At 38.2% G+C, this 24,965-nt stretch overlaps 1 protein-coding gene across 1 annotated transcript in view; it reads left to right on the forward strand.

Moving 5' to 3' along the window:
- The first annotated feature begins 279 nt into the window (after positions 1 to 279).
- Positions 280 to 24,965, forward strand: part of pamr1b (peptidase domain containing associated with muscle regeneration 1b) — a 28,057-nt gene continuing 3,371 nt past the window's right edge. Inside the window, exons 1-12 of the mRNA XM_087797587.1 lie at positions 280 to 534; positions 9,621 to 9,797; positions 10,224 to 10,349; positions 10,899 to 11,013; positions 13,876 to 14,093; positions 14,418 to 14,525; positions 19,801 to 19,971; positions 21,890 to 22,072; positions 22,147 to 22,728; positions 22,790 to 22,966; positions 23,022 to 23,088; positions 23,161 to 23,393. Coding sequence (XP_087653713.1) covers positions 390 to 534; positions 9,621 to 9,797; positions 10,224 to 10,349; positions 10,899 to 11,013; positions 13,876 to 14,093; positions 14,418 to 14,525; positions 19,801 to 19,971; positions 21,890 to 22,072; positions 22,147 to 22,728; positions 22,790 to 22,966; positions 23,022 to 23,088; positions 23,161 to 23,393 — 2,302 coding nt within the window. The 5' untranslated portion in view covers positions 280 to 389. The remainder of the gene's footprint in view (positions 535 to 9,620; positions 9,798 to 10,223; positions 10,350 to 10,898; positions 11,014 to 13,875; positions 14,094 to 14,417; positions 14,526 to 19,800; positions 19,972 to 21,889; positions 22,073 to 22,146; positions 22,729 to 22,789; positions 22,967 to 23,021; positions 23,089 to 23,160; positions 23,394 to 24,965) is intronic.

Raw genomic sequence — 24,965 nt, forward strand, 5'->3', positions numbered from 1 at the left:
ACATAAGTGGTCCAGCAGACATGAATTCCAACGCTCCATCGTTCGCCGTCGACAGGACGGCTGTACAGAACCAGTTTTGTTTTTATAGTCGTTCTACGGTTCTGCGTGCGAGTCGTGTGTACGACCGACATAATGAGTAAAGCATAAATTGACGGAGCCTGCTTTTTTTTCAGGGTGAGCGGGGGTCTGGGGGGGGGTTTGGAACTGCTACAAGTGGAACCTCTTTTGCGAGGTGTAACCTGAAGCTAAGGAGAACAGGGTGAGAGAGAGAGAGAGAGAGAGAGAATGAGAGAGGGAAAGAAAGAGGAAGGGGGTGGGAAGCAAGTCCAGGAGGGAGAGAAGGTGATGTCAGCTGGGTTCAGAACGTAAACAGAGTTCCAGACTGAAGCATGCTGTCGGCGGGACTGTGGCCGGGGAAAACCCGAGGGGGCACCCCTGCGAGCCCTCGCATCGGCACCTTCATCAGAAGATGCTTCCTTTTCTTCTCCCTCTTCGCCTTCATCTCCGTTCCCCAGGTGACACCCTGGCCCTACGGTAAGACCATGGCAATCAAGTGACCTTCAAATTACTTTAAGGGTTTCCCTGCTCAACAAAAAAACCCCTCTTTTCAATCTCTTTGTTTTGAATGTGCTGACATCAGCAATCTGCAACAGCGGACGGATGCCAGCTGATTTAATATCATCTCATTGTTGTTTCGGAGTGTGTTGCTCAAGGGCCACTTGGAAAAAAAGTTGAGTTTTATGCTTGTTTACCCCCAGCGACCACTTAAGCTGAAGCAGGAAGACATGAGTCATGTTGTTGCCTCTTGTGTTTAAAAGTCAAACTCAGACATCTGTGCCAGCTTTTTTTGGAAGGAAACAAAAAAAACGATAAATATCTTGAAGGAATGAGACTAAACACGCGTTCAGCTGCTAAGTTGAAGCGATTAAGGGAGTTCCCTTTAAAAAACCCTGATGTTGTCGTCCGCTGAGTCACTCAGAGTGGCTTCTTCTCTTAATCTTATAAAATCAGCTGATGATAGATGACTTACCGGATCTGTTCGGCCCTTTTATTCCATGTTTATATCTGTTGCTGCATGTCTTCTGCCGGACTGACATCACCGACTTTGGAAAGAAAGTTGGAAAATAAAGCTGTGAAAGTATCGGGGAGAGAGAGCGAGAGAGAAAGAGAGAAAACAGCCAGACAGACGAGTTCAACTCAAGTTGAGGAGCCGCATACGTCCGACTACTGTATCGCCTTCATGCAGATGAAGAAACCAGCTCCGAGAGAAGTCAATTGTGGTTTTCTGCTGGTGTTTACGTTGTAAGAAATCTTCATGGTGATTAATGGAAACGGTTCAGGATCGACCGCAGAGAATCCAGTGGGAGTATTGCTCCATGTTCTGTGATAACAATATCACTCTGACCCACAAATACCGGACAGTGCGCAGTATTACAAAAACATGTTTTGCGATCCAGCAGATGCAGTTTATTCATGTTTTGAGGCGTAAACGTATTGTGAAGATGCAGGATTAAAGTTTTAAATCACTTTAATCCCAAAGCAATCAGTTCTCAAGCTTTAGAAACCAATGGAATTGTTTTGTATCCATAGTTCTTTAATTTAAAGCAGGAATGATTAAAATAAACCCAATACAATAAACAAAAAACACTTCAATATGTTGACGCCGTAAATGTCCTTTAATTTTCTTTAACCTGTCGAAAGTCATCAAGAACATTAAGGTAAGAGGCATTAAAAAGCATCAGAACTTTTTAATTCTTGCCATAATAAAGGTCTGTCTGGTTTAAATTAGACTATTTATATTATGAGCAACTCTTTTACGTACTTACTGAGAAGTATTGATAGGCTGATGAGGCTTCATGAAACAGTGTCATGTTGTTTATAGGTCAGTAGGTGGCGCCATCAGTTTAAAAATGATGTGATGTTTCATTAGAACCGTTGTTCAAAACAACTGAAAATAGTACAGAGACCGCCATCTAGTGGACTCTGAAAATAATGAAACTGCTTCATGAAGATTCATCAGACCATCACTGTTTACAGGTTTTTTATTAATTCATTTATTTTTTGTAATTATTGATTATTTTACATTATGTTTTAGATATGATAAATCGATACTTTCCATGAGATAAAATCATTAACCGCCATAGATTTCTTCTAGAGGATGTGTACTAGTAACCCAAAACCCATTGTAAGATATTAATGAAAATGAAAATCTTACATCATATTTTAGCTATGATGTGTATATATGTAAAAATAACCAATAGGTTTACGATGCTATAAACCAATAATTATTCCAACTTACAATCAATGACTGCCTCAGACCTTTTTTAGAAAATATAAAAAAAAATATCAGTACAATTCCATTTAGAATTTTAAGAGAAATTATTAATTAGCCCATCATATCTAAGAAAGTTATCTTTATGCATGTACAATACAGTCATCTCCACTCAAACAATGATTCCTTTATGGAAAACATTTTTGGGCTTGATAAAACTGCATATTTATGTCTAAATTGTCTGTAAATAGACTAGAATTACATGAAGTTGTTAACACCTTAGTTCAGGGTTCACCAACCACTCTAAGCTACAGAGCAATGGGTGACCCAAGGGGTTACAAGAAACTTGATACTCTTTTTTCAAGGAACCAAGGATGTTTTTAAATGTTTTACTGATGCTTGAAGAAATTCATCAAAGACCGGTGTTTGCTTAAGTAATAAGTAAAGTAATAGGAAATAAAAATATATATGTTACAAGAGAGTTAATTCAAAACTATATACCATATTCATGGGTCAGTCCCACGGGCTACTCTTATAGTACCTTGAGGCCAAAACTCTGCAGCGAGAATTCTGACGTAGTCTAGTAGGAGAACTCACATTTCCCGAATCTATAAACTCTACATTGGCTGCCAGTTTCTTTCAGGATCAACTTTAAAATTATGGTTCTTACTTTCAGATCTATTCATGGTCAGGCTCCTCCTTACATCAGTGATCTGATCCAGCCTTACACCCCAGCTCGGGCTCTGAGGTCTGTGGATTAGAATCTACTAATGTTGCGAGCTCTGATTTGAAACATAAGCCTTTTGAGAGTTGAGGAAAGACGTACCCTTAATTGCAGCTGGTCATCTTTGCCAGATGTTTAATCATTTATCAGTTTAGGAGATTAATGAGTTTAATTTCTACTTCTGTTGTCATCAGTAGCAGATTGAAATCTACCTTACCGTGACTGAATAAATCGTTTTCTTGGTGCTTTGATTCCTGTGCCAACTGAGAGAAGAGCCTTTTACAATAAGATGTCTGGACCGGTGTTGTAAAGAAAGTTAATTTCCAAAACTTTCCACTTCCCTGCTCCTGTTAAAAGTGATGTCAGCTTCTGGATCCAGATCAAAGGTGGCCAGTGGACCCACAGCTACGGAACCAATGATGGGTACAACCACCATGTGGCATTTGAAACTGTCCAGCACAGACTGGGAGAGCAGAGCAACACAACACAGCCATTCATTTGTGGGACAAAAAAAAAAGGAAGGTGCACGTCATATTAGCCAGATCACGCTCCTTTTTCCCCTTTTAATCTGGGACAAAAATGAACTTAAATCGTGGAAATACATGGTTTATTTAATATCAACATAAACATAACACGTCATTATGTCGTAAAGTTTAGTCATTTTCCCCATCATCTCGTATAACAATCTTCGTTTCACTTAATTTCTAAATTTGACAAACTGTAAATAACACCACTGCATCCGTTTCAAAAAATAATAAAATAAGTCATTATAAATAATAGTGGTGTGGTAAATACGTCCAATTTGTGGAAGGTTTTAAAGGAATTGATGTTTATTTGTATGGCATATAAGTGCTGCTCATTTGCTGACATCTAAAGCGCTGTGTTCCATCCACCTAAAAACTTGTTTTAAAATACCAAAATGTACAATCAAATCACTAAAACAAATCGACTTCCTTGGACGTACTCTACTCATAAGATATGATGTAATTAGTCATTCAACAACAATGTTTTAGTCTTGCTAGCAGTGTTGGGCATGATAGTTAGAACATATAATGCGCTAGATTTAACTGTCATTTAAAGTCCAAAGTAACAGTATAATTGTAACATATTTAAAATGTTAACAAATACACTACTTTTGCATTACATTCAACCAAATAATTTATCTTTTTAATTGTACTCTTAAATAGATGTTGGACTCAATTGTACTCATCAGTATGTGTCTGTTTGTACAAAACTCTCTTTTCATTGAAATATTTACAATAGAAAATGTTCTTAAGCCCCGCCCACTGAAAACTCTTTTTCTGGGGATAAATCTCGTTTACCATAAACCCACCCACTCTGCTGTGATTAGTCAATTTGTCACCGCGCATCATCAACCCCGCAAGTCCCCACCTCCAAGGGACTTGTTGTATAGACAAAGATTACAGCTGGCTGGAGGAGGAGTGAAGACTATTATTACATCATAATGGACTCCGCTCTCGTAACCTCTCGTTCGCCGAGATTTGTACTTGAAAACATGGTCATGATGAGGGACTTACTGCATCTTGGAGAGGTAGACTTCAACAGTTTAAACATGTTAGTGAGTCAGGAGAGTTGTGTTTCACATTATTTTCCCTTTAAATGGACAATATGAGGTTTAGAAATGCCCAAAAGGGCAACCGTACAGCTCCGTTGTACTGTCGACAAATGAGAAAAAAGCAACAGTATTTAACAGTATTTCATATTAAAATTTCATCTATGCTTTAGACTGTGCAGACTCTCAAATTTACGTAACGAAAAGCATTGTTAAAATAATAACAAGACTGTTAAAGTTAAACCAATCATGATCAAGAAAAGAGAGAAAATAACTTTAATATGTGTATATTTATATACTAAAAAGAAGATTACTTGACGTTCTTTGGATGAAAATAAATGCTTTCAAAATTGATTTATCCCTGTTCCAGTTCAGAGGAAATCTTTCCTTCCTTCCAGACTATTAAACAATGAGTAACAATTAAATGGGAGGAATGCACATGTTTTCCAACCAATGCCTCTAAACACAGTGTTATGCCCGCAAATTACCGAAATATGTGTCTGACCCGCCCACAAACTTTTCGATCAAATCCTGCAGTGGTGCCACACCTGTTCCTGCTGCTACACACTTGTAAAAAATACGAGTTTGAAAAAGTTACTGTCCGGTCGGCAGCTACCTGCAGGTGTTGACCTGGAAGCTCCACACGTGTCATTTTACGACCTTCTTTATTTTACAGCGAAGAAAAAGTGTATTCAAAACATGCTCGTGAAACTCATATTGAGTGTGGAGAAGCTGTTAACAGGGAGAAGCGAGATACCTCAGAAATCCTTTTCTTTACCTTTTCTTTGTTTCAGCTCTATCAGGAAAACTTAATTTACACGTTTTATATCTGTTCATCATCAACTCTTGTTTCACTCTCTCATGGGGTCGTCGTGTGAACAAAGAGCAAGTCAACTGTTCCGCTCGAGGAGAACATGAGTCAGACTTCTGCATCTGGCTCTTATCACGTCACCTGAAGACATTATCTGACAGTAGCGGTTCACAGTCAGAGTAGTTCAATTTGAGTTACGTAAGAAACAGAACTTTCATTTCCACTGAAACTACTGTTGTGCAGATTTGTAACAGCTGTTTTTTCTCTGTGTCAGCCTTTTTGGTTGCTAAGTTTAATAAACATAACAGCTTTTTTAACAGCTGATCGTTGGTTTTAATGTAGAGAAGTAATAAAAAGGTACAAATACAGCTAGAGGGATGGATGGAGATTGTATCCAAGTCAATGAAAAGGTTGGTTGAAGAAGTATTTCAAACGGAATTCATTTAAAAATAAACGTTGACATTACCATCACATTGATTCATAAAGTCCACATCCAACATCATTCAGTCACCTTTCAAGCATTTTCGAATCTAAATGTTTAACCTTCTAGCTCTGGTTGCACGCCATGTCGCCACATGCGTCCTTGCTCATTGTTTTACGGTTGCTAAAGGAGATCGCTATGGGCACTACCTCTCGAGGCATCTGGGGAACCCTTATTTTAAACTCAATGGAACCGAACTGAAGTGATAGTTCATCTACAATTGAAATGTTACTCTTTTTATACTCACCCTCATGTCGAGGATTGGGTTTATTCTCAGAGTAAAACCATTTTAGAGTTGAAAGCAAAAAAAGTATTTCTATTTTAATGTAGCAACTGATGCTCACTTGTCTTTTGTCCATCTTGGTCCAAAAAGACACACTTAAAACATCCAACCTTTGTACTGGTATGTAATGTCACTCTTGTATTAAATTTTTTTTTATATATTTGAGTGTGTTTGTAGTGGAAGTTCTCAGTCTCTCAGCTCCAACCACAAGTTAATCTTCATTCAAACACATTGAAAGAGAAAATCTCCAAGTAGCTTCCCCTAAAAGCAAAGTTAAAAAATATAAACTTTTTAATTTCTATACGGAACCAATCCGAATGTCGAGGTTTAAATACAACATCGATTGTACAGTAAGCACCATGGAGGTATTTAGATGTTTTTGAAGTAAGTCTTTTTGGACGCAGATGAAGACAACTGAGCATCAATAGCTACATTAGCATGGATTTACGTCATGCTTATAACTCTAAAATTCTTCTGAAAATAATCCCAACCCTTAGTGGACATGAGTATAAAATTAGTCAAATTTGAATTTTGGGTAAAATATCCCTTATGAGCTCCTTGGCCGATGGTTGCGATTTACAAAAACAATTACTTAATAATGAAACAGTTTGCAATTCATTTCAACTTGTTTAGTCAATCTTTGGTTTACAAACTATACAAATAGAAGTAGGGATTGTTCATATAGTTTCCAATTGCCATTCTACTCACTTTTTACTTTATTAACTTTGTGCATTTTTTTGTTTGAGTAGAAAAACTTTACTTCAATGTCAATGTCCAATACCACAAATTTGAAATAGACTTCTCACATTCTACTCTTCAACACTTGGTCGACTTCACAAGGGGAAAAAAAAGCAGGCCATGCATTGAAAATAGTTAGAGGCACACCATCAGTAACATCAAAAATTGTCACTTTCAAATGCCAAACAATAAAATACCAAAAGTTAATTAAAAGAACAAAAGTTATTAAAGTTACAATTATGATTAGTAGTGTCACGGTTTTCCTCCCAATTAATTAAAAGGGACATGGCCAGTGCAATTCTATAATTTATGTATCATGGATTTTCTCACTTTTGTCTTGATCCTTTTGACAAAAAAAAAAACAGAGCACAAAAAAGAATTTCTTAAGAATTCTGCATTCCCCCCTTCTTGTCAGTGATGCAACACAGTAAAAACAGACTTGACGCCACATGTTTTTTGGAAGACAAACAACTGGTGCCAAGAGCGTTGTTTGTTTAATATCACTTACGACACTAACGTCTGGAGACGAAAATGCAAATCAGTCAAAGTGACGTATACAAAGAGATTTACGATGCTAGGAGAGTGAGACACACTTTGATTTGTTGTATCTTAGCAACATCTTTGCTCTTTGGAAACGATACTGCTGATGGTTTCTGCTGAAAACAAACATTGTTATTGAAAGATATGGGCGTGAGATTATGCGGTCTTAAGTCAAAGACCATGGCCAGAAAACGGATAAATGTTTTTTCTTCGTAACAAGATACGATTAATACCTCAAGTGGAGGAGCTTAAGCGTCTATTGACTTTGGCCGAGAGTGAGGGAAGGATAAAAAGTGACATCGAAAAAAATATTTTATCCGGAAAGTTGTAAAGATTAAACCAAAATACAAATCTCTTGGTTCCCCAATCAAATTTTGGTATTTATGTGTTTTCTACTATATGAATTTCATCCACTGTTTTATAAAACCTCATCTGACATTTGCTTATAAAAGTTGTTTTTAAAAATTATGAAACATTCGTTGGACAAATTTTGTGGTTAGGGTGTTGTAACACAATTAAGAGGATTTTGTATGTTACCAATTGCTTTGGACACTTGGGGAAAAGTAGTAAAAGAAGAATTGATGAATCAAAGCCGAACTTATGTTTGAGTAGTGAACAAGATCGCAGGTAGTTTAAAAAGAGGGTTAAGACTCTAGAGGAGTCTCTGGTGAGACACTTCAGACAGAGTGAATATCTCAGTCAGACCCAGGAGACACAAGATCAAGTCTCCTGGTTGTTCTAGGATTGAGAAAAGGAGTCCGAAATCATCTTCAGTTATCATAGAATGAATGGTGAATTACATGACCCTGGTCTGGTTTATCTTAGGTCAGTGAGCATTCAAAGCATCGTGACAACTGTGATCGCCGGGTGAAGAACTCAGTCTGGTAAATTCCTCTGGCACTTGTGTGTGTGTGTGCGAGTGCAACTTTGAGTCATTATGATTGCTGGGATGTATGACGGTTCAGTATAAACGCTTCAAGAGCACAGTGCCAACTTTGGAGCGCTGCTCCGTCCACATCTGCCCACAAGATAATTTGTCTGTTTCAACTCTGTAACCCGTTGTTATATAATCACAAATGCACAGTCGAAATGGCCCTTGACTCACTTAAAACCAATGGAGCGCTTCAATCACCAAGGGAAAAACTTTTCCTTTTCACTTCCATTGTGCATGACGTCTGTCAAGGATTCAGATCTTCTGTGACGTTTAATAACAAACATTGACTCACAATAAGGTATTTCAGTCGTATGACTTTGCCAATCTAATCACTGTCTTGCATAGCAGAACCACTATAAATTATTTACATGGAACCAATTGGCAATAGAATGTTTTTATTGACAAGTTAAAGTGATCTTCAATGGGGATCTTTATTCATGACTACTTTATTATTCAATATTGCTTAACTCAACCAGATTTGGAGGCATGTACAGTAGAAAACCAGGATTCCTGGGTAAACATCATGACCTCATGACATTTGCGGTTTCAACAAATGTTTGACAAACTTTCAGTCGAAATTATTTTGTATTTCTCACTTAAATTGCATTTTTCTGGCATTTCTATTGGCATTTTTCTGTGGAGGGTGGAACTCACGTGTTTATTGTGTAGCTAACAAGATAGCTATATAACGAAACAATTAATAATACAAAAACACATCAACGATGACCCAAAAGCAAAATGTTGTAAATTTAAGAAGTAGAAAAATAATGAAACCGTAAATACGCTCATAGGTATTATTAAGGCACCAGAAAAACAACAGAAAGCCAATGTTACTGATGAGTAAACACGATCTGGCGCACAAAACCGTGGCATTGGCCACAATATAGACTTTATGTAATATAGACGAAGTATCTATGAGTTCAACCGTCTGTAGTAGAACTCCAGCCATCAAACCAATTACAATTATCAGCCATCTTTGAAATGCAACGTTCTGGGTAAACCAGACTCCGGTCTAGAAGCGAAGTTCAGGATAACATAATACATAAGAATATAAACAAATATAAAAGTGGTTCTAAATCATTTGGAGAGAATTTAATATTCTGTATCGACAATTAAGTCCGACTCCAAAGTGACCCAAATGAATGATTGATTTTAGCAAGTATCGTGAGGATTCGTGGAGTTGTATCATCATAAAAAAACACTATTTTTGTATTCGGTTCTTTCCTGGTTGTCACGTTTTCTTTAATGTTCTTCTTTTTTCTAGATTACAGGTATTTACACAACCATTGTCCAGGTCCGGAGTGGAACATAATGTGCAGAGGTTGCTGCGAGTACGACGTGATCCGATGCAAGTGCCCCCTCCAGGGAACTCCGGTGGGCTACGCAGTACCTTGCTGTCGCAACGCCATCAACGAGTGTGACCCCTGCATCATCCATCCAGGTAAAAAAAAAAAAAAGGGAGCTGACGGCTTCAGATCTAAAGTCATTCACCAAGATTGCCCAAGAGATACGAATATAAAGTTACTTGAAGGAAGAAGACCTTGAGATGTCTACATGTGGCTTTGTATGTAAATGGTTTCAAATGGATGAAGAATGGAGCATTTTCCTCGCTTTCATAGTCTCAGATTTCCCTTCATGGGCAGTAAACAGATGTTTAGCATTACGTGAATACTCACATCTCAACTGTACCACACAGGAACCCTTCTTGTTTTCGCTCTTCACCCCCACCTGTGTCGTGCACCAGCCTCTTAAGTGAAAAGCCACACAGCCAGGAAGCGTTTTCTTTTCTATCGGGACTGTTTGGGTTGTGTTGTTGGAAAAATCTTGTACTGTGTACAAACACGATGACCGCCACTCTCGTTTCTAGGTTGCAGCATATTCGAGAACTGCAAGCGCTGCAACAACGGAACATGGGGTCCCAGAGATGACTTTTTCATCAGAGGCCAGTACTGCTCCGAATGTCGCCCCGGCTGGTCTGGCGGTGATTGCATGAGTAAGTCTTTCTAACTCCCCCTAATCATGGGAAACGTACATAGAATACACCAATATTGGGGAAAATGCATACCATGATCCCTTACTAGAGCTTCATCTGGGACAACTATGCCAGTCTGGATAGAGACCATATGCCCAGGAGGTTTTCCACAAATGACAGTAGGAATGAGGAATCTCATAAAGCAATTTAATACGCAACATTTGGACGCCACCGCTGTCTCATTATGTAACTGCCACAAGGAAGAGACAGCATATGTTTAATTAATCACAGAGCGTTGGAAAGACTGTCGAACGCTTTTGTTGCCCCTTCCTCCCAACACCCCTCCGCCGCATTGGGCCTGTAAGCTTCTTTATGTTGTTAAGCAAAGGACTCTTAAAGAGAGGCTTTGGCATCTCAAATGTAATTACGGCTTGAATAGTAACCAGAGTAGTTTGAAAAACCATCAAAATGATATTTAAGGTCCAATTAACAGTCTTGGAAATTGTACAACAACTGTATTGAATTTTTTCCTAATGGATTTTTTTCCACTTTGTTTTTTTCCTCTGGAAGAGTGTGGGGGAGTGATACGTAAACGACAAGGCCATTTGGTTCTGGAGAGTTACCCAAATAATGCACGGTGTCAGTGGACCATACAAGTGGACCGACCCTTCACAATAGAACTCAGGTGAGACATTAGGAAGTCATAGAACATCTGTCCTTTTGTTTAGATTCATGGATGTTTTATGTTGGGCCAGTAGATAATTAGACAATGTGGATGGATGTCGGAAGAATACAAAATATACATTTATAGGTTGGTAGTGTGGCGTTGGTCCAGGGAAATATATAGTAAGTAAGTAAGTAAGTAAGTAATATTTATTTATATAGCGCTTTTCGAGACCAGGGTCACAAAGCGCTTTAACAATCAAAACAATACTCAAAACAGTACATACTTCAAAGATCAAGACAACACCGAGAACAACACAGGAGTTCGAGAAATTCAAGGAAAAGCCTGAACAAATAGAAACGTCTTAAGATGTTTCTTAAAGGAGTCAGTAGACTCCATCAAGCGCAAAGAGAGAGGAAGATCGTTCCAAAGCTTAGGAGCAACAGCCTGAAAAGATTTCTCTCCTCTGGTCCTGAGCCGTGTGCGTGGAACCATCAGTAGATTCTGATCCACAGACCTCAGAGCCCGAGCTGGGGTGTAAGGCTGGATCAGATCAGTGATGTAAGGAGGAGCCTGACCATGAATAGCTCTGAAAGTAAGAACCAGAATTTTAAAGTTGATCCTGAAAGAAACTGGAAGCCAGTGAAGAGTTTTAAGGATCGGAGAAATGTGAGTTCTTCTACTTGAGCGGGTCAGAATTCTCGCTGCAGAGTTCTGAATCAACTGCAGGCGAGACAGCTCCTTCTTGTTAAGACATGAAAACAAACTGTTACAATAGTCCAGACGAGAAGAAACAAACGCATGGATTACAAGCTCCAGATCATGTTGTGACAACATTTTCCTAAGTTTAGAGATTTTTCTCAGTTGAAGGAAACAGTTTCTGGTCAGTTTTCTGCAGTGTTGAACAAGAGACATGTCTTTATCAAATACAACAATGGAGTCTTCTGACTCCTTTAAGAAACATCTTAAGACGTTTCTATTTGTTCAGGCTTTTCCTTGAATTTCTCGAACTCCTGTGTTGTTCTCGGTGTTGTCTTGATCTTTGAAGTATGTACTGTTTTGAGTATTGTTTTGATTGTTAAAGCGCTTTGTGACCCTGGTCTCGAAAAGCGCTATATAAATAAATATTACTTACTTACTTACAACACCCAGGTTTCTCAGGCTCAGTTTGACAGACTGACCTAAGTCACCCAAGTACTGACTCAACCCTGGAATCTTATCATCAGGAGTCTTAAGTCATCTAATTATAGTTAGCAACTATAATTAGATGACTGTATATGTATATATAAATTCAATTTAAACTAACAATTTAAATACATAATGAATCTATAAGACTGTTTTAACTTTGTTTGTTTGAAAAGGAAAAACATCCTCTAATAGTTAAAGTTTTAACAATGAATTTAAAAATATTCAAGAGGAGAACAATTGATGCTGAAAGAAGATAGTTCCGGGTAAAACCAGATAAATGCTCAGTGATCGTGAAACATTTTAAGATCAGCAATATACCTATGTTTCATGATGTTTTTTTTGAAGAGGAGCACGATGAAATAAAACTTAAAAAAACAACAACAATTGTGCTGTATTTATGAGGGCAATTATTGCACTTAAACATTAGTATGTTATGGTCAATATTACAAATTAGTTGTCCAAATAATATTTACTGGAGTATGAGTAAGAAAAGAAAAATGTAGATCCCCTTCAGACCAATACAAATGATGAAAATCTTCTATTTATAAAAGTAAGGACACAAAAGTTTGAAGAGCTGTGCAAGAATCACCTGAAAGCAGTGGTGGGCCGTGCATTTCACATATAGGCCTTCAGCGGCGGACGTTTGAATAAATCCACCTCTCAATAACTACTTTAAGGTTCTTTATACTCCACTGGGATCCGACCGTGAGCTTTTATAGGTAAATAATACGTTTATCATCAAATGAACATCAGTGAATTATATCAAAATATCACTCCCACTACAGTCTGTGTGGTTTCCATGGCTACGACACACATGCTCTGCAAATTCTCTCTTTCTCTCAACAACTTTTTGTGGTGTGATAGTTACTAGTGATGGGTTAATGAAGCTTCAAGAAGGCCTCTAGATGCAATTCCTAAAGGTAAGGGAACCAACTACCTTAAAAAAAACATCTACCCAGTAGTTTTGGTTTCCTTGATTCATCTACAAAGTGATATGATAATTCAGACATACTGAGGCCTTCACTCCACTAATAAGTGCTCAAACCTGATTTTAAATCCCTATCAAAATACAGCTTTTTTTTTTTCATGATGACATCATCATTCCTCTTGCCTTATTCACTGTCCATCTGCGGAGGTAATAAGTAACTGGCAGCCTTGAATGAAATTTCCGAATGGTTCTGCAAGATGTGGGTCATCGGCTAAGTGGTAGGGTGACGGCCCAAAAAATTGGAAATTGAAGAGTCCTTCATATTTCTTCAGTGAAATCGATACATTTGTGTCTCCATTACACATTTTCTTTAGGGTTTGTTCCATGAAAGAAGTGGGCAGCAGTTCACGAGTAAATGTTGCTTTTCAGCAGCAAGTTGGCGCACGGATGACACAGCTCAGCGCCTTAAAGTTGGCGTCTGTTTCTTATCACGGAAGGACCGATTAAAGATTTACAATCACGAGTCTAGCACATTCATCAAATACCTTTTGGAGTCCTGCACCGGGTGGAAAGACAAACCAGCCTGTGCAGCTGCTACAGTATCCAGAAGCCATTATGAATGCTCATTATTTACTTTCTGGCTGAGCGTTTTCAAGTTTCACAAGGATGATGCCAGCTGGTGTAACGCTGCCAGGAAACGCAGGTGCTCAGGAAAACGCCATTATCGCGCTCCACTCTCCGACAACTGCTTCTATTTATGTCGACAGGTTCATGATGATCAGCCTGGAGTCGCACCAGTCCTGTCAGTACGACTACATCGAGGTCCGTGACGGCGACAGCGTCCGCTCCCGCGTGATCGGACGATTCTGCGGCAATAGCCGGCCAGGCCCGATCCAGAGCTCCGGGAACAGTCTGCACATTCTCTTTGTGTCGGACGGGTACAAGAACTTCGATGGTTTTTTTGCCACTTTCCAGGAGAACTCAGGTTTGTTCGCTCAAAAAATATGTACCAATAAAAAGGCTCTTACTTTAGTCACAAACACAGACCTGGGGGCATGAATAGAAGCTCTCTCTGTTTAGAAGCACCAGAGAGAACCCTGTGTGGTTTTAAAAGCGTTAACAGCCTTTTGAAACAAAAATGCCTCCCTCTTTAAGTTTCTAGTTCACAATCACAAGTCTGTGTACTAAATCTACAAAAGTACACAACACACTTTCTGTCCTGAGCAAAACACAAAATGACTAATGTATAATTGTAGCTCTTTCTGTCCAGGCACGGTTAGTTGACTTCCATGTTTTTGTTCATCAACAGCCTGCAGTTCCTCTCCCTGCCTGCATGATGGGACTTGTATCCTCGATACTTCATACACCTACCACTGTGCCTGCTTGGCCGGGTTTACTGGGAAGAGATGTGAAAATGGTGAGGTTTTTTAAATTTATTTTACTTTTAAAAAAGGATAATCAAGGAAGCAAGATAGCGGAGACTTATTGTATTATTGTTGAATACTTGATGTTATCCTTCGTACAGATACTTCTATACATTATATTCTTATATAGTTTATTTTTAAAGTTATAGGTGAAAATTTGTGTCTGTCCAAATATAGACTGGAGCAAGCTTGTCTTTATCTTCATCCAAAAAGACTTAAAAATCATCAAAATACTTCCATACTGCGCTTGTATTGAAGCCTTAACATTAGAAATTGTTCAGAAAAAAATGAACAAGAATATTTTAAGCTTGATTTTGCCAAGTCGAAAAACAGATTACTATGAAAATAATTCAAAACCCTTATTCAACATGACGTTGAGTAGAAATTCGAAAATAAATTCTGGGTAAACTATCCTTTTAAGACTTTATTCCAAGGTTGTAGCTAAGACAAATTAATCACATTTTAGCAAAGACAAATAATGAAAGTAATTAACCCGCATGGCCTGCCTGCCAAAAATATGTGTTTTTAACATGTGCAACAAAACTTTATAAGCACGGCTAAAAAAAATGTCTGTAGAAATAATGGCGAGAGGCTAAACTTCATATAATCAGTTTGCCTTTGTGTTTCATAAATAAAACTTTGGACCAGAATCTAAATTAACAATTTAAAGTAGTGGCAATAAAAGCCAATATTCAATCAGAAGAAAGATTACTACTAAAATAAATACTAGATTAAAGATTGTTATAATGGCAGAAGTTTACATGCATATGAATGTTATATACTTCTGGGTCTAGGAGCTGGTGGAAGTCAATGAAAGTTCTGAAATGCAAGACAATGTTGTGCCTTGAGGCTTCCCTATCATCGATTCCTTATACAGAATTGGTGTTTGTGAGCAGTTAGGAAACTTGTAAATCTTTCGGTGCATATCTTGTTCTCCCTGTTCTTGCGTGGGTTTACGATAAACCCTCTGGTTTCGTCTTTCTTCAGTCTTAACATAACATACTGAGATTGATTGCTTGAATCTCTTTATGCCCCATGACAGCCCCTGATGACCCGGTAAGGAAATAAGCGGTAGAAAATTATGAATAAAAGATTTTTTAAAAGTCCGAAAAGCTTGTGACTTCAGGCTTCTCTCTCATTGATTTCTTCTAGATGTGACGTTTACTACTAGAGATGGGTTGATAAAATAATACCTCATGTTGTTTTTAACCTCAGAGTGCCACCTGCTGAGCCTATGATGCTGTAAGATGAAACTCGATCAACCCATCGGAATTATTCAAAAAGCTACAGAGACTCCTCCATTTTTAATGATGCCTGAGGAGCTTTTACATCTCGCCTGAAGCTTAAACCAGTCATGTTTAATTATGGGAAAAACAACCCCAAAAATAATATACATTTCTTTAAAGACACTTCCTAAATATAATCTGCATGTTTGTTGCAAAGGAAAGTCATGAAGTTATTTTTATATACGTTTCATAGCTTCCTTTGCAAACAGAAGCCACCACTAGAAAATACTGAAAGTGAAATAAGAGGAGATAGTCTGGACTGTTGCATAGATATTTAAAAAAAAGGGATAAATTTCATCATGGCAACATAACTTCTTGACATATTTCTAAGTTAGTTTTGCCTCCCCTTAGTGTACTCTCTTGTGTCATGTAGAATTATTTCTTATAGATTCCAGGGGATTCAAAACACCTTGTTGAAATCCCACTAAGAATAAGCTCAGTCTGGAAAGTATTTTGAAGCCGTTGTTGTCCAGAGACAGTGATTCACAGTCGGAGGGAGTGACCTGTGGTTTGGGTCGAGTTCAGGAACATGCCTTCCATAGCAATGGTCATTCCAGGGATCTGGCCAGAGGCAGTTGAAAAGGGAAAGGTCTGACTTTCATTAAGAAATATCAATTGTTAATTTGAAGTTTTGTAAACAGAAAAAAAGGTTATTCACATATCAGGAATGCTGCAAAGGTTTGGTAACAATAATAAATTAGACTTGTGGAAAGACTGACTAAACGTATAGTCATATGGCTATCTTCATACAAAGTGGTCTACCTTTATATTCCCTAAAGGGGGTGTTAAAGTCACGTTAGTTCTTCGAGGTTCTTAGATTTACGAGTTCCTTGACCGTACTTTGTGTATCTTGTACCTGATATAGGTCACTTTAGACCTCTTTGTCAAAAACGACTTGGCAAACACACTTGTCTACGTCATAAGCAGTTCTCTCCAATCAGAGCAGACTCCTATAAAAAAGACCAGCGGTTTCTTTCCACATTCATCAAGATCCCAATGGGAATCCTCGGCTGTTCATTTTACTACAGGAAGACCGAAGTAACGCTGACTCTTTCAGCTGAGAGTTGTCCATATTTCTACTTTGTGGCGTGATGGAAAGTGGTAAAAAAAAACAAGCCTAAAGTGTGCATATTTCAGTACAGCTAGATTTGTGTTAGTTAGATTTGAGGGTCTGACATGTTATTGTTGAATTTCATCATACTTAAAAGCTAGTTTCCTTTGCTCTTTGGAAGATCCAGTCCCACTGGAGTGAAGTTTCTCGTGAAAAAACAGATATAACTTACGAAAAGCGAGTTTTATCCTCAGGAAATTCTCCAACTGACTTGACGGTTTGAGTTAACATCATTTTCGAGTCGCTAAGGACCTGTCAAGAGGTGAAATACCATGACGGGTTTCTACAACCGGCATTTTCATTCCATATGAAGAAGCCTCTTGGATGATAAACAAAATATATTCCTGAAGCTCTACTCAGTCCATTTGCTACGCTTTAGAACCGTTCAGAATAAGAACGTCCTGGATGAATGAGAATCTACATGGATATATCTGTAAAGTTTTTTTCTGTTTAGGGGATGATGTATTGGTCTGCCCTTGTATTACACTCAAGGTTTACTAAATCTCTTATTCGTTTTTTGGAGTAACATACTACATTGTACAGGTGGTCAAATTATCGTACATATATAATAACTATTCAATACTTTGCAACACTGCCTGAGAATGTCTGTGTATTCTCTCAGTTGGAGAAAAGTTTCGATGGATATATTCAGAGCTTTATAGACACAAACAACAGAATCATAATAGCTGATAAAACTGAGGAAAATAGACTGAATTTTCCCTCGAACTAAATTTTAAGATCGAGATCTCAGGCCAAGAATTTATAGAAGAGACTTCATGCAGAAGTCAGTATCCAGTTACAACCTGACAAAATCTTTGATTGCTGCTCAAATAAACCCTATATCTGAGATGGACATAGAGCATTTGAAGTGTATACTTTCGTGATCTCCTTGAGTGCTAATTACAATTTTCCATCTTGACTTTCACCCAATATAGGCAGACTCAAGGTAGCCAATTTTTCGCCAAACATTTGTCAAATACAATAAGTAACAATAAAATAATCCTTTACATTTACACAAATTTAGTATAGTATTTATTAATTTACGACGCTGACCAGAGAATAGTTCTTGAAATTCAAAATCCAGCAGGTTAAAAGAAACTGCTAAAAGTCTACGAAAGAAAAAACATCTGTGCATGTGCAAGTCTCATAGCTGTCGGCACATTTTGAAATAAATGGGATGTTAAACGGATGAAAGTGATGGAAACAGCTGGGCGCTTTTGAGCAATTGAGATGGAATTTTTCCCTTATATATCGAAAATGAAACCCTTAATCTCTGGAACAAAATGACACATGCGAAAAAACAATTAAAAGTGAAATCATCAATGGTTCATTTAGAGCTGAATATAAGAAATATTCTCGGAAATCCAGATATCAATGATTTAACATTCAACTGGGAATGTCATTAGGAAAGTAGAGGATTAGACGGATTTGACTGTGTTGAAGAGACAAAACCACTTTCATTGGATCAGACTTCATTGGAAGTAAACTGAACTTATGATAACCAACTTCTTTTTATAAACTCACTGTGGTTTGTGCAGTCCTCCACCACAACAGTTGTGAATCAAAAATAGAAAGCAGATCTAATAGCCAAGTGTGAAAGGTTCCACGTGATGACTTCCTGTGTTTGGGCTTCATTTCAGCAACCACATTACCCATAACTACAAGCCACTGCTATAAAATCACTTTTACAGCAGTGGAAAATGAAGCCTTTTACTGCACCTCTCCACTCCTTGTTTAATGTTTTTTATTAATCGTTTCGGTGTGACATCTTCATGGCTGAAAGATAATTGAAAAGATTCTCGAGGGACACGTGCACCATGGCAGCCCCCTTGTGGCCCTTATAAGCACGATGTCAATACATTAATGTTAAAGTTACAGTGAACAATACTTATATTGATTATTTTACTTAAGCCTCACTTTATATATTCATAATTTTTTTAATATTTAATAAAAGAAAATAATAAATAAACAATAAATACCTAGTTTTCTTTAAACAAAGCTAGCTCTATGTAGCTTAATGTTGGTGTGTTGTTGCTTGCTGGGGTGTAAGGCTGGATCAGATCACTGATGTAAGGAGGAGTCTGACTATGAATAGATCTGAAAGTTAGAACCAGAATTTTTAAAATGAATCCCAAAAGGAACTGGCAGCCAATGCAGAGTTTTAAGGATCAGAGAAATGCGTGTTCTTCTACCAGAGCAGATCAGAATTCTCGCTGCAGAATTTTTGCATTAACTGCAGGCGAGACATCTCCTTCCTGTTTAGACATGAAAATAAACTGTTCAACATAACAGAAGACACAAACGCATGGATTATAAACTCCAGATTGTGTGTGTTGTAGCTTAATATTGGTTTGTTGTAGCTTAATATTGGTTTGTTGTAGTTTAATATTGGTGTGTTGTGGCGTTTGCATTTCTTGTGAGCTTTGTCGGCCACAGCTCTTTCTCAACTATTTTGTTTCGTTTGAAGATATACATTTCGTGCAAGTTTTACTTTAATGTCGGAGACTTTAAGTGTTGTAAACTCACAATATTATTCACACTATGTGGCTAGTATTGTGTTCTCCACTTTGCTAATAAAGTAATAACATGGGTTTTCTTAATCACCGTCTTAATAAACATTTATGAGGCATTTGTTTCTTATGATTTGCTCATAATTAAAGTTTGCTGAGATCTTTGAATAGTTTTTCTGTTTGGTCTCTTAAACAAGAGACCAAACTGTTTGACCGATAATCTTAACTTGGCCAGGAGATGTAATAAACCCATTTCTTTTGGAATGCCGGAGAATTGAAGTGTTGTTTCGTGGGTTTAAATGCAACACAAACAAAAAACAAATTACGTTTAGTGATATTTCTCTCTGTTCTCTACTGTCAGTGCTGGGATGCCACAGGCCCCCGGTGCCCACCCATGGATTCACAGAAGGCTCGTTTTATCACTCCGGGGCACGCATCTATTTCCACTGCGACTCAGGCTTCGAGCTGCAGGGGTTTCCTTCTGCCATCTGTCTGAGCGACGGCACCTGGAGCGCCCCGGCCCCTCAGTGTGGTAAGACTGGGGAATGATCTCTACTTGTATAGATTTAGATATAGATATAGATATAGATATAGATATATGTGTGTGTGTGTACATTGCAAAACAACAACAAACAACCTTTAAAAATATAATATATATATTCAATATAATAGACAAACACAAACATTTTCTGACCTAAATAAAAAGCTTTTTTCAGAAACCAGAAAACCAGGGTGATTCAAATTCTCTTTTGTGTCCTTGGTTTGCCAGAGAACCTCAGCAGTGATTTTGTCATGATTTTAATACACCCTACGATAGGGGTTCCCTAAACTTTTTTGCACCACAGACCAGGTTTAATGTCGTCATTATAATCACAAACCTTCAGATAAAAACAGTACAAATAAAATAGCATGACCGACAAAAGAATAAACAGCTTTTAATCCAAAAATATATTTTCGCCATAATGCTGAATCAGCAGGAGCTCTAAATAGTTTTTTTCTGCAAACATATAGAGTTTGTGTTTCACTAATTTTCACTAGTTTACAGGTTTGTTTGTTTTTTGGAGTAAACTTGACTGAAACAATCACCTTAACATGTCAAGAAAATCCAGTGTTTTTTCAAAATAAAACAATTTTTCAGACAGTAAAAATCAAAAGAAGAGAAATTATATCGATTTTTGTTTCTTTTTGTGCAGCCTGGTAAATATTACCTCACGGACTGGTACCGTGGTACACAACAGGGGTTGGAGACCATTGCCCTAGAACATTACAGGAGTTGGTTGATGACACTTTAAAGGCCCCTATACATCACTTTAAAAAATAATGTGTCTGGCTCCTCCTAGTGTTAAATACTTCAACTGAAATTTCATAAACTCTTTTTTTTTTACGAAAAGTTTGGAGCAAATTGACTGAGTCGATACTTTCCTGAACCCCAAAATCCATTTGGCAAAAAATTGTTATGAAATGGAAAATAATCTAAACACATAATTTACATAAAATACAGCAATCACACACAAAAAAGAAACCAAGGTAATATAAAACATAATGTAGGGTGCTTTAATCATGTAGGTGCTATCATGATTCTTCTTTTAAAAAAAAAAATCGAACATATGGTCACCTACGCGCTACGATATATTCCACACTCGCACTTTGCTATCACGTCTTTTCTCACTTCAATTGTTGTTCTCACCGTCTTCCTCTTCACCTTATGAGTTGCCATGTCTGATGCAAGGACACGATTCACTGCAGCAATAACTCTCAACTGTTTTCTCAAACTTAAAGTTCGGGAGATGTTCGACTCCTGGAAAGTTAAAAAGAACTGTTGTTTAATAAGTCCATAAGATACCAACAGTACATTTCCCTGACAATATTTTTGTGATACCAAGTATTTAACAATTAGAGATTTTTATTCTGACATGAAAATTATGTTGCCATTTTTGTGATTGTCTGGGTTGGCAAGATAACGACAAAAAAGGAGGATTCTGATTACTCAAAAACAGATTAAAAAGTAAAAAAAAACAATGATAGTGGCACAAGATATACATCTATTCGTTCACTTATTCCCTTATGGGAATCAACCATTCATAAGTTCACTCATACCTAAGGACAATTTACCCAAGTTCTCAATCAACCTCTGTATGTTTTTGGACTGTGGGAGGAAACTGGAGTGTCCGGAGTAAACCCACGCAACACAGGGATAACATCGCGGACACACAGAAAGGAAATAAGTTGCCAAATATTAAAAATTAGAATTTAAAGTATGGTTAATGTAATCATCAGGGTTGGTAACCTTCTTGTTCTCTCCTACTCTGCCTCCTACTGGCCATATAGGGTATATGTAATCGCTTTTCTCTTCTAGCCCACTAGATGGCACTCTCTGCCATGTAGCCTATTGCTTTGAACTTTTAAAAATATGACACCTTATGCATCTAATGTTTGCCTCCTTTTTGCAGTGCAATCCTGTTCCCTGCCACCCAAGCCGAACCACGGCGACCACTTCCTGGTCTACGGACCCAACGACGTGCTCATCGCCCTCCAGTACTTGTGCTTCCAACCTTACGAACTCAGCGGGAGTTCTCAGAGAACCTGTCTGTCCAACGACACCTGGAGCGGCACTCCTCCCGTTTGTACAAAAGGTAACCAATAATGACAACAAATAAAATACTTAAAATACTTTTTTTTACATTCATGTCGACTTTTTTCTCTCCAGTAAATAACACTCTGATAGAAGAGGACGGAGCGGAGACACATGTCCACAAAGAAAAGACAGATCATGAGAACATAGACGAAGACGTAACCAGAGGAGATACATTTACTGGGAAAATTCCAGAGAAAACCGCTACTGAAGAAAAAAGTGAAGGAGAGACCGAAATACCAAACGAGGGGTCGGACGGGGAGGTGGACGGCGAAGGACCCGACAGGACTTCGAACACAATCGAACAGGAAGTGACACCCGGGCCAAAACCGGAAGACAGGAAGTGGAACATCACCGAGACGGTCGTCCGCAAAGGACAGGTGGAGAAGGAAAGAAAAGAGGAGCAGGTGAACGGCAAAAGAGGACAGGAAGACGTCGGGCCCAACGACACCAAAGCGGTTTCGCCACACGCGAACAACACGTCGGTGGACGACACGAACGGCGTGACCACCGAGACGAAAGCGTCGAAAACGCCGGAGAGGAAACACACCACGCTGAACGTGACCTTGTACAGAGCAGGGGGTGAAGAAAAGGCGACGACGGAGAGAAAGGATGAAGACAAAGAGAAGGAGAAGGAAGTCAACCAGAGCTACTTGGGTAAGAAAAGTACCACGATACACTTTAAAAGCCGGTACTGACCTGGATTGTGTTCCCTCAGGGAGTAGCTGCCCGCCTCTCCCCAGACTCCATCATGGCCACCGCAAGACCCTTCCGAGGGTCACGCCCGAGACAGTCCAGTTCACCTGTAACCACTCGTACGCCCTCAGCGGGGACCCCACGCGCCGCTGTCAACCGGACGGCACGTGGAGCGGCGCGCAGCCTCTTTGTGTCAGAGGTACTTGTATGTTTTTGGATTTAAAGTATGTTTCTGAACGTTTTGTTCGCCGCAGCGTGTCGAGAACCTAAAGTGTCCGAGCTGGTCCGACAAAAGGTTCTCCCTCCTCAGGCCCCCTTCAGGTACGTGACCCTTGGCTTGCAAACATTTGCAAGAAGTGGAAATGGACTCTGACTTTTTATGACCCTCTTCAGAAAGACACCTGTGCACAGGTTCTACTCGTCCACTTTGACTCGACTGCTTCAGGCGGACCTCAGCCCGACCAAACCCCCGCTGGTGACCCCTCAGCTGCCTCCCGGATTCCGTCCTCTCTACACACACATCGAGTACGCGTGTGTGTCTCCTTTCTACCACCACAACGGGAGCTCTCGGCGGACCTGTTTGAAGACCGGGAAGTGGAGCGGGCGTCATGTCTCTTGTTCGCCAGGTGAGGGCAGCAGAACATAAGGCTTTCTTGACGCTTTTTAACGAAAGGCGATGGAAAATGTTCAGATGTAATGTGATCGGATTTTGATAAATAGACTGGATCACATCTGGGGAATAAGGAATTTGACCCGTATTTTGTGTAATCCATTCGTAGTTTAAATCTGGAGCAATCGTTTAGTGTGTGTTCAAAAGGATCTGGGTAATTTAGATTTAAAAAAAACAAAAAAACAGGATTATCTGGATCCAAACATGGATTATACGATTCAAAACTTGGTCAAATATTCGATTTGTATTATTTTTGGTTAATACTTTAATTTATATATATATATTTTTTTTTAATGTTGTTGCGTAGAATTAAACATAAACTATATATTATGCCTCTTATGGTAAAGTCAGAATTTAAATTATCCTAAATAAACACACATTTGAATTACCCTTTTTAAAAAATACATATATATATATTTCACTGTTTATTTATATATTTAAAAAATAAACCTTTTAAAAAAAATATGAAAAGAATCCATACACGTCCAGCCAATCCCTTATGATCTACAATCCTTTAACAATATATTTAAGACAAAATATCTTGAATGTTAAATTTATCTATATTTGTTTTTCTCATGTCTCAGATTACTTATCATAAAATACACGATGAAGGATGTTAATGTTGTTTAATATTTTTGTGTTTTGTCTCAAATCAAAAAACAAGCGACCTGTTGTTCTTTCCATTTCTAGAAGCCCACATTGTAATATGTTGTCCCATTTAGAGCACTAGTAATCTGGAGTTTGGTAATCTTTGTAGAACCAGCATTAAAGTGAAATGAATGACCTGATCATGGAAAGCAAAAGAGAGGGTTTCCAAACTGGAATCATTTTTGAACTAGATAACATTTTTTTATGATAGGAAGTCAAAGCTACATTTGTATGTATAGCAAAAACAAGTTGAAAAACCTTTTCGTCATACATTTATACACTGAACATTTCACTATACACTCACCAGTTAATGTAGTTTATGAACATCTGAGAAAGACAGTAAATCTGTATCACACCCGTATAAATGTGTCTTGTTTTTCACACTTGCAGCCTTTAAATTCCACCCATTTATTTAATTTCACAGTTTAAAAAAAAGGAGTCAGTCTGAGCTTCGCTTTGTTGGATACATAACTTGTGAGCTTCTTCCAGCTTTGATAAAGGACCATCTGTTGCTCTATAAACAAGAACCTGAGCAAGATTTTACTTTTCTTTTTTATTCTCACTCTAAACCTGATGATATTCTTGGACCATACTGTTTATTTAACTGTCTTAGTTTGTTTAGTCTTGCTCACCGAAAGGGTTCAAATCACACTGATTTTAATAAAAATCACATTTTAAAAAACGTTGAATATCCGAATGTTAAAAAAAAAATTGATTTAAGAAACATGGAACCTAAATAATCAGGTAAATTCATTGTTTTTGTCTGTTTAAAACAATTTATGTCAGACTTGGTGCCACCATGATGAGTATCCATCCCTAGTCATGACCTCATCGAGAGCTAGAAACACTAAAATCCTCTCATTGAACCAATTTGTGGATT

The sequence above is a fragment of the Callionymus lyra genome, chromosome 8 (genome assembly GCF_982586985.1).
Source record: "Callionymus lyra chromosome 8, fCalLyr1.hap1.1, whole genome shotgun sequence".
Taxonomy (NCBI): domain Eukaryota; kingdom Metazoa; phylum Chordata; class Actinopteri; order Syngnathiformes; family Callionymidae; genus Callionymus; species Callionymus lyra.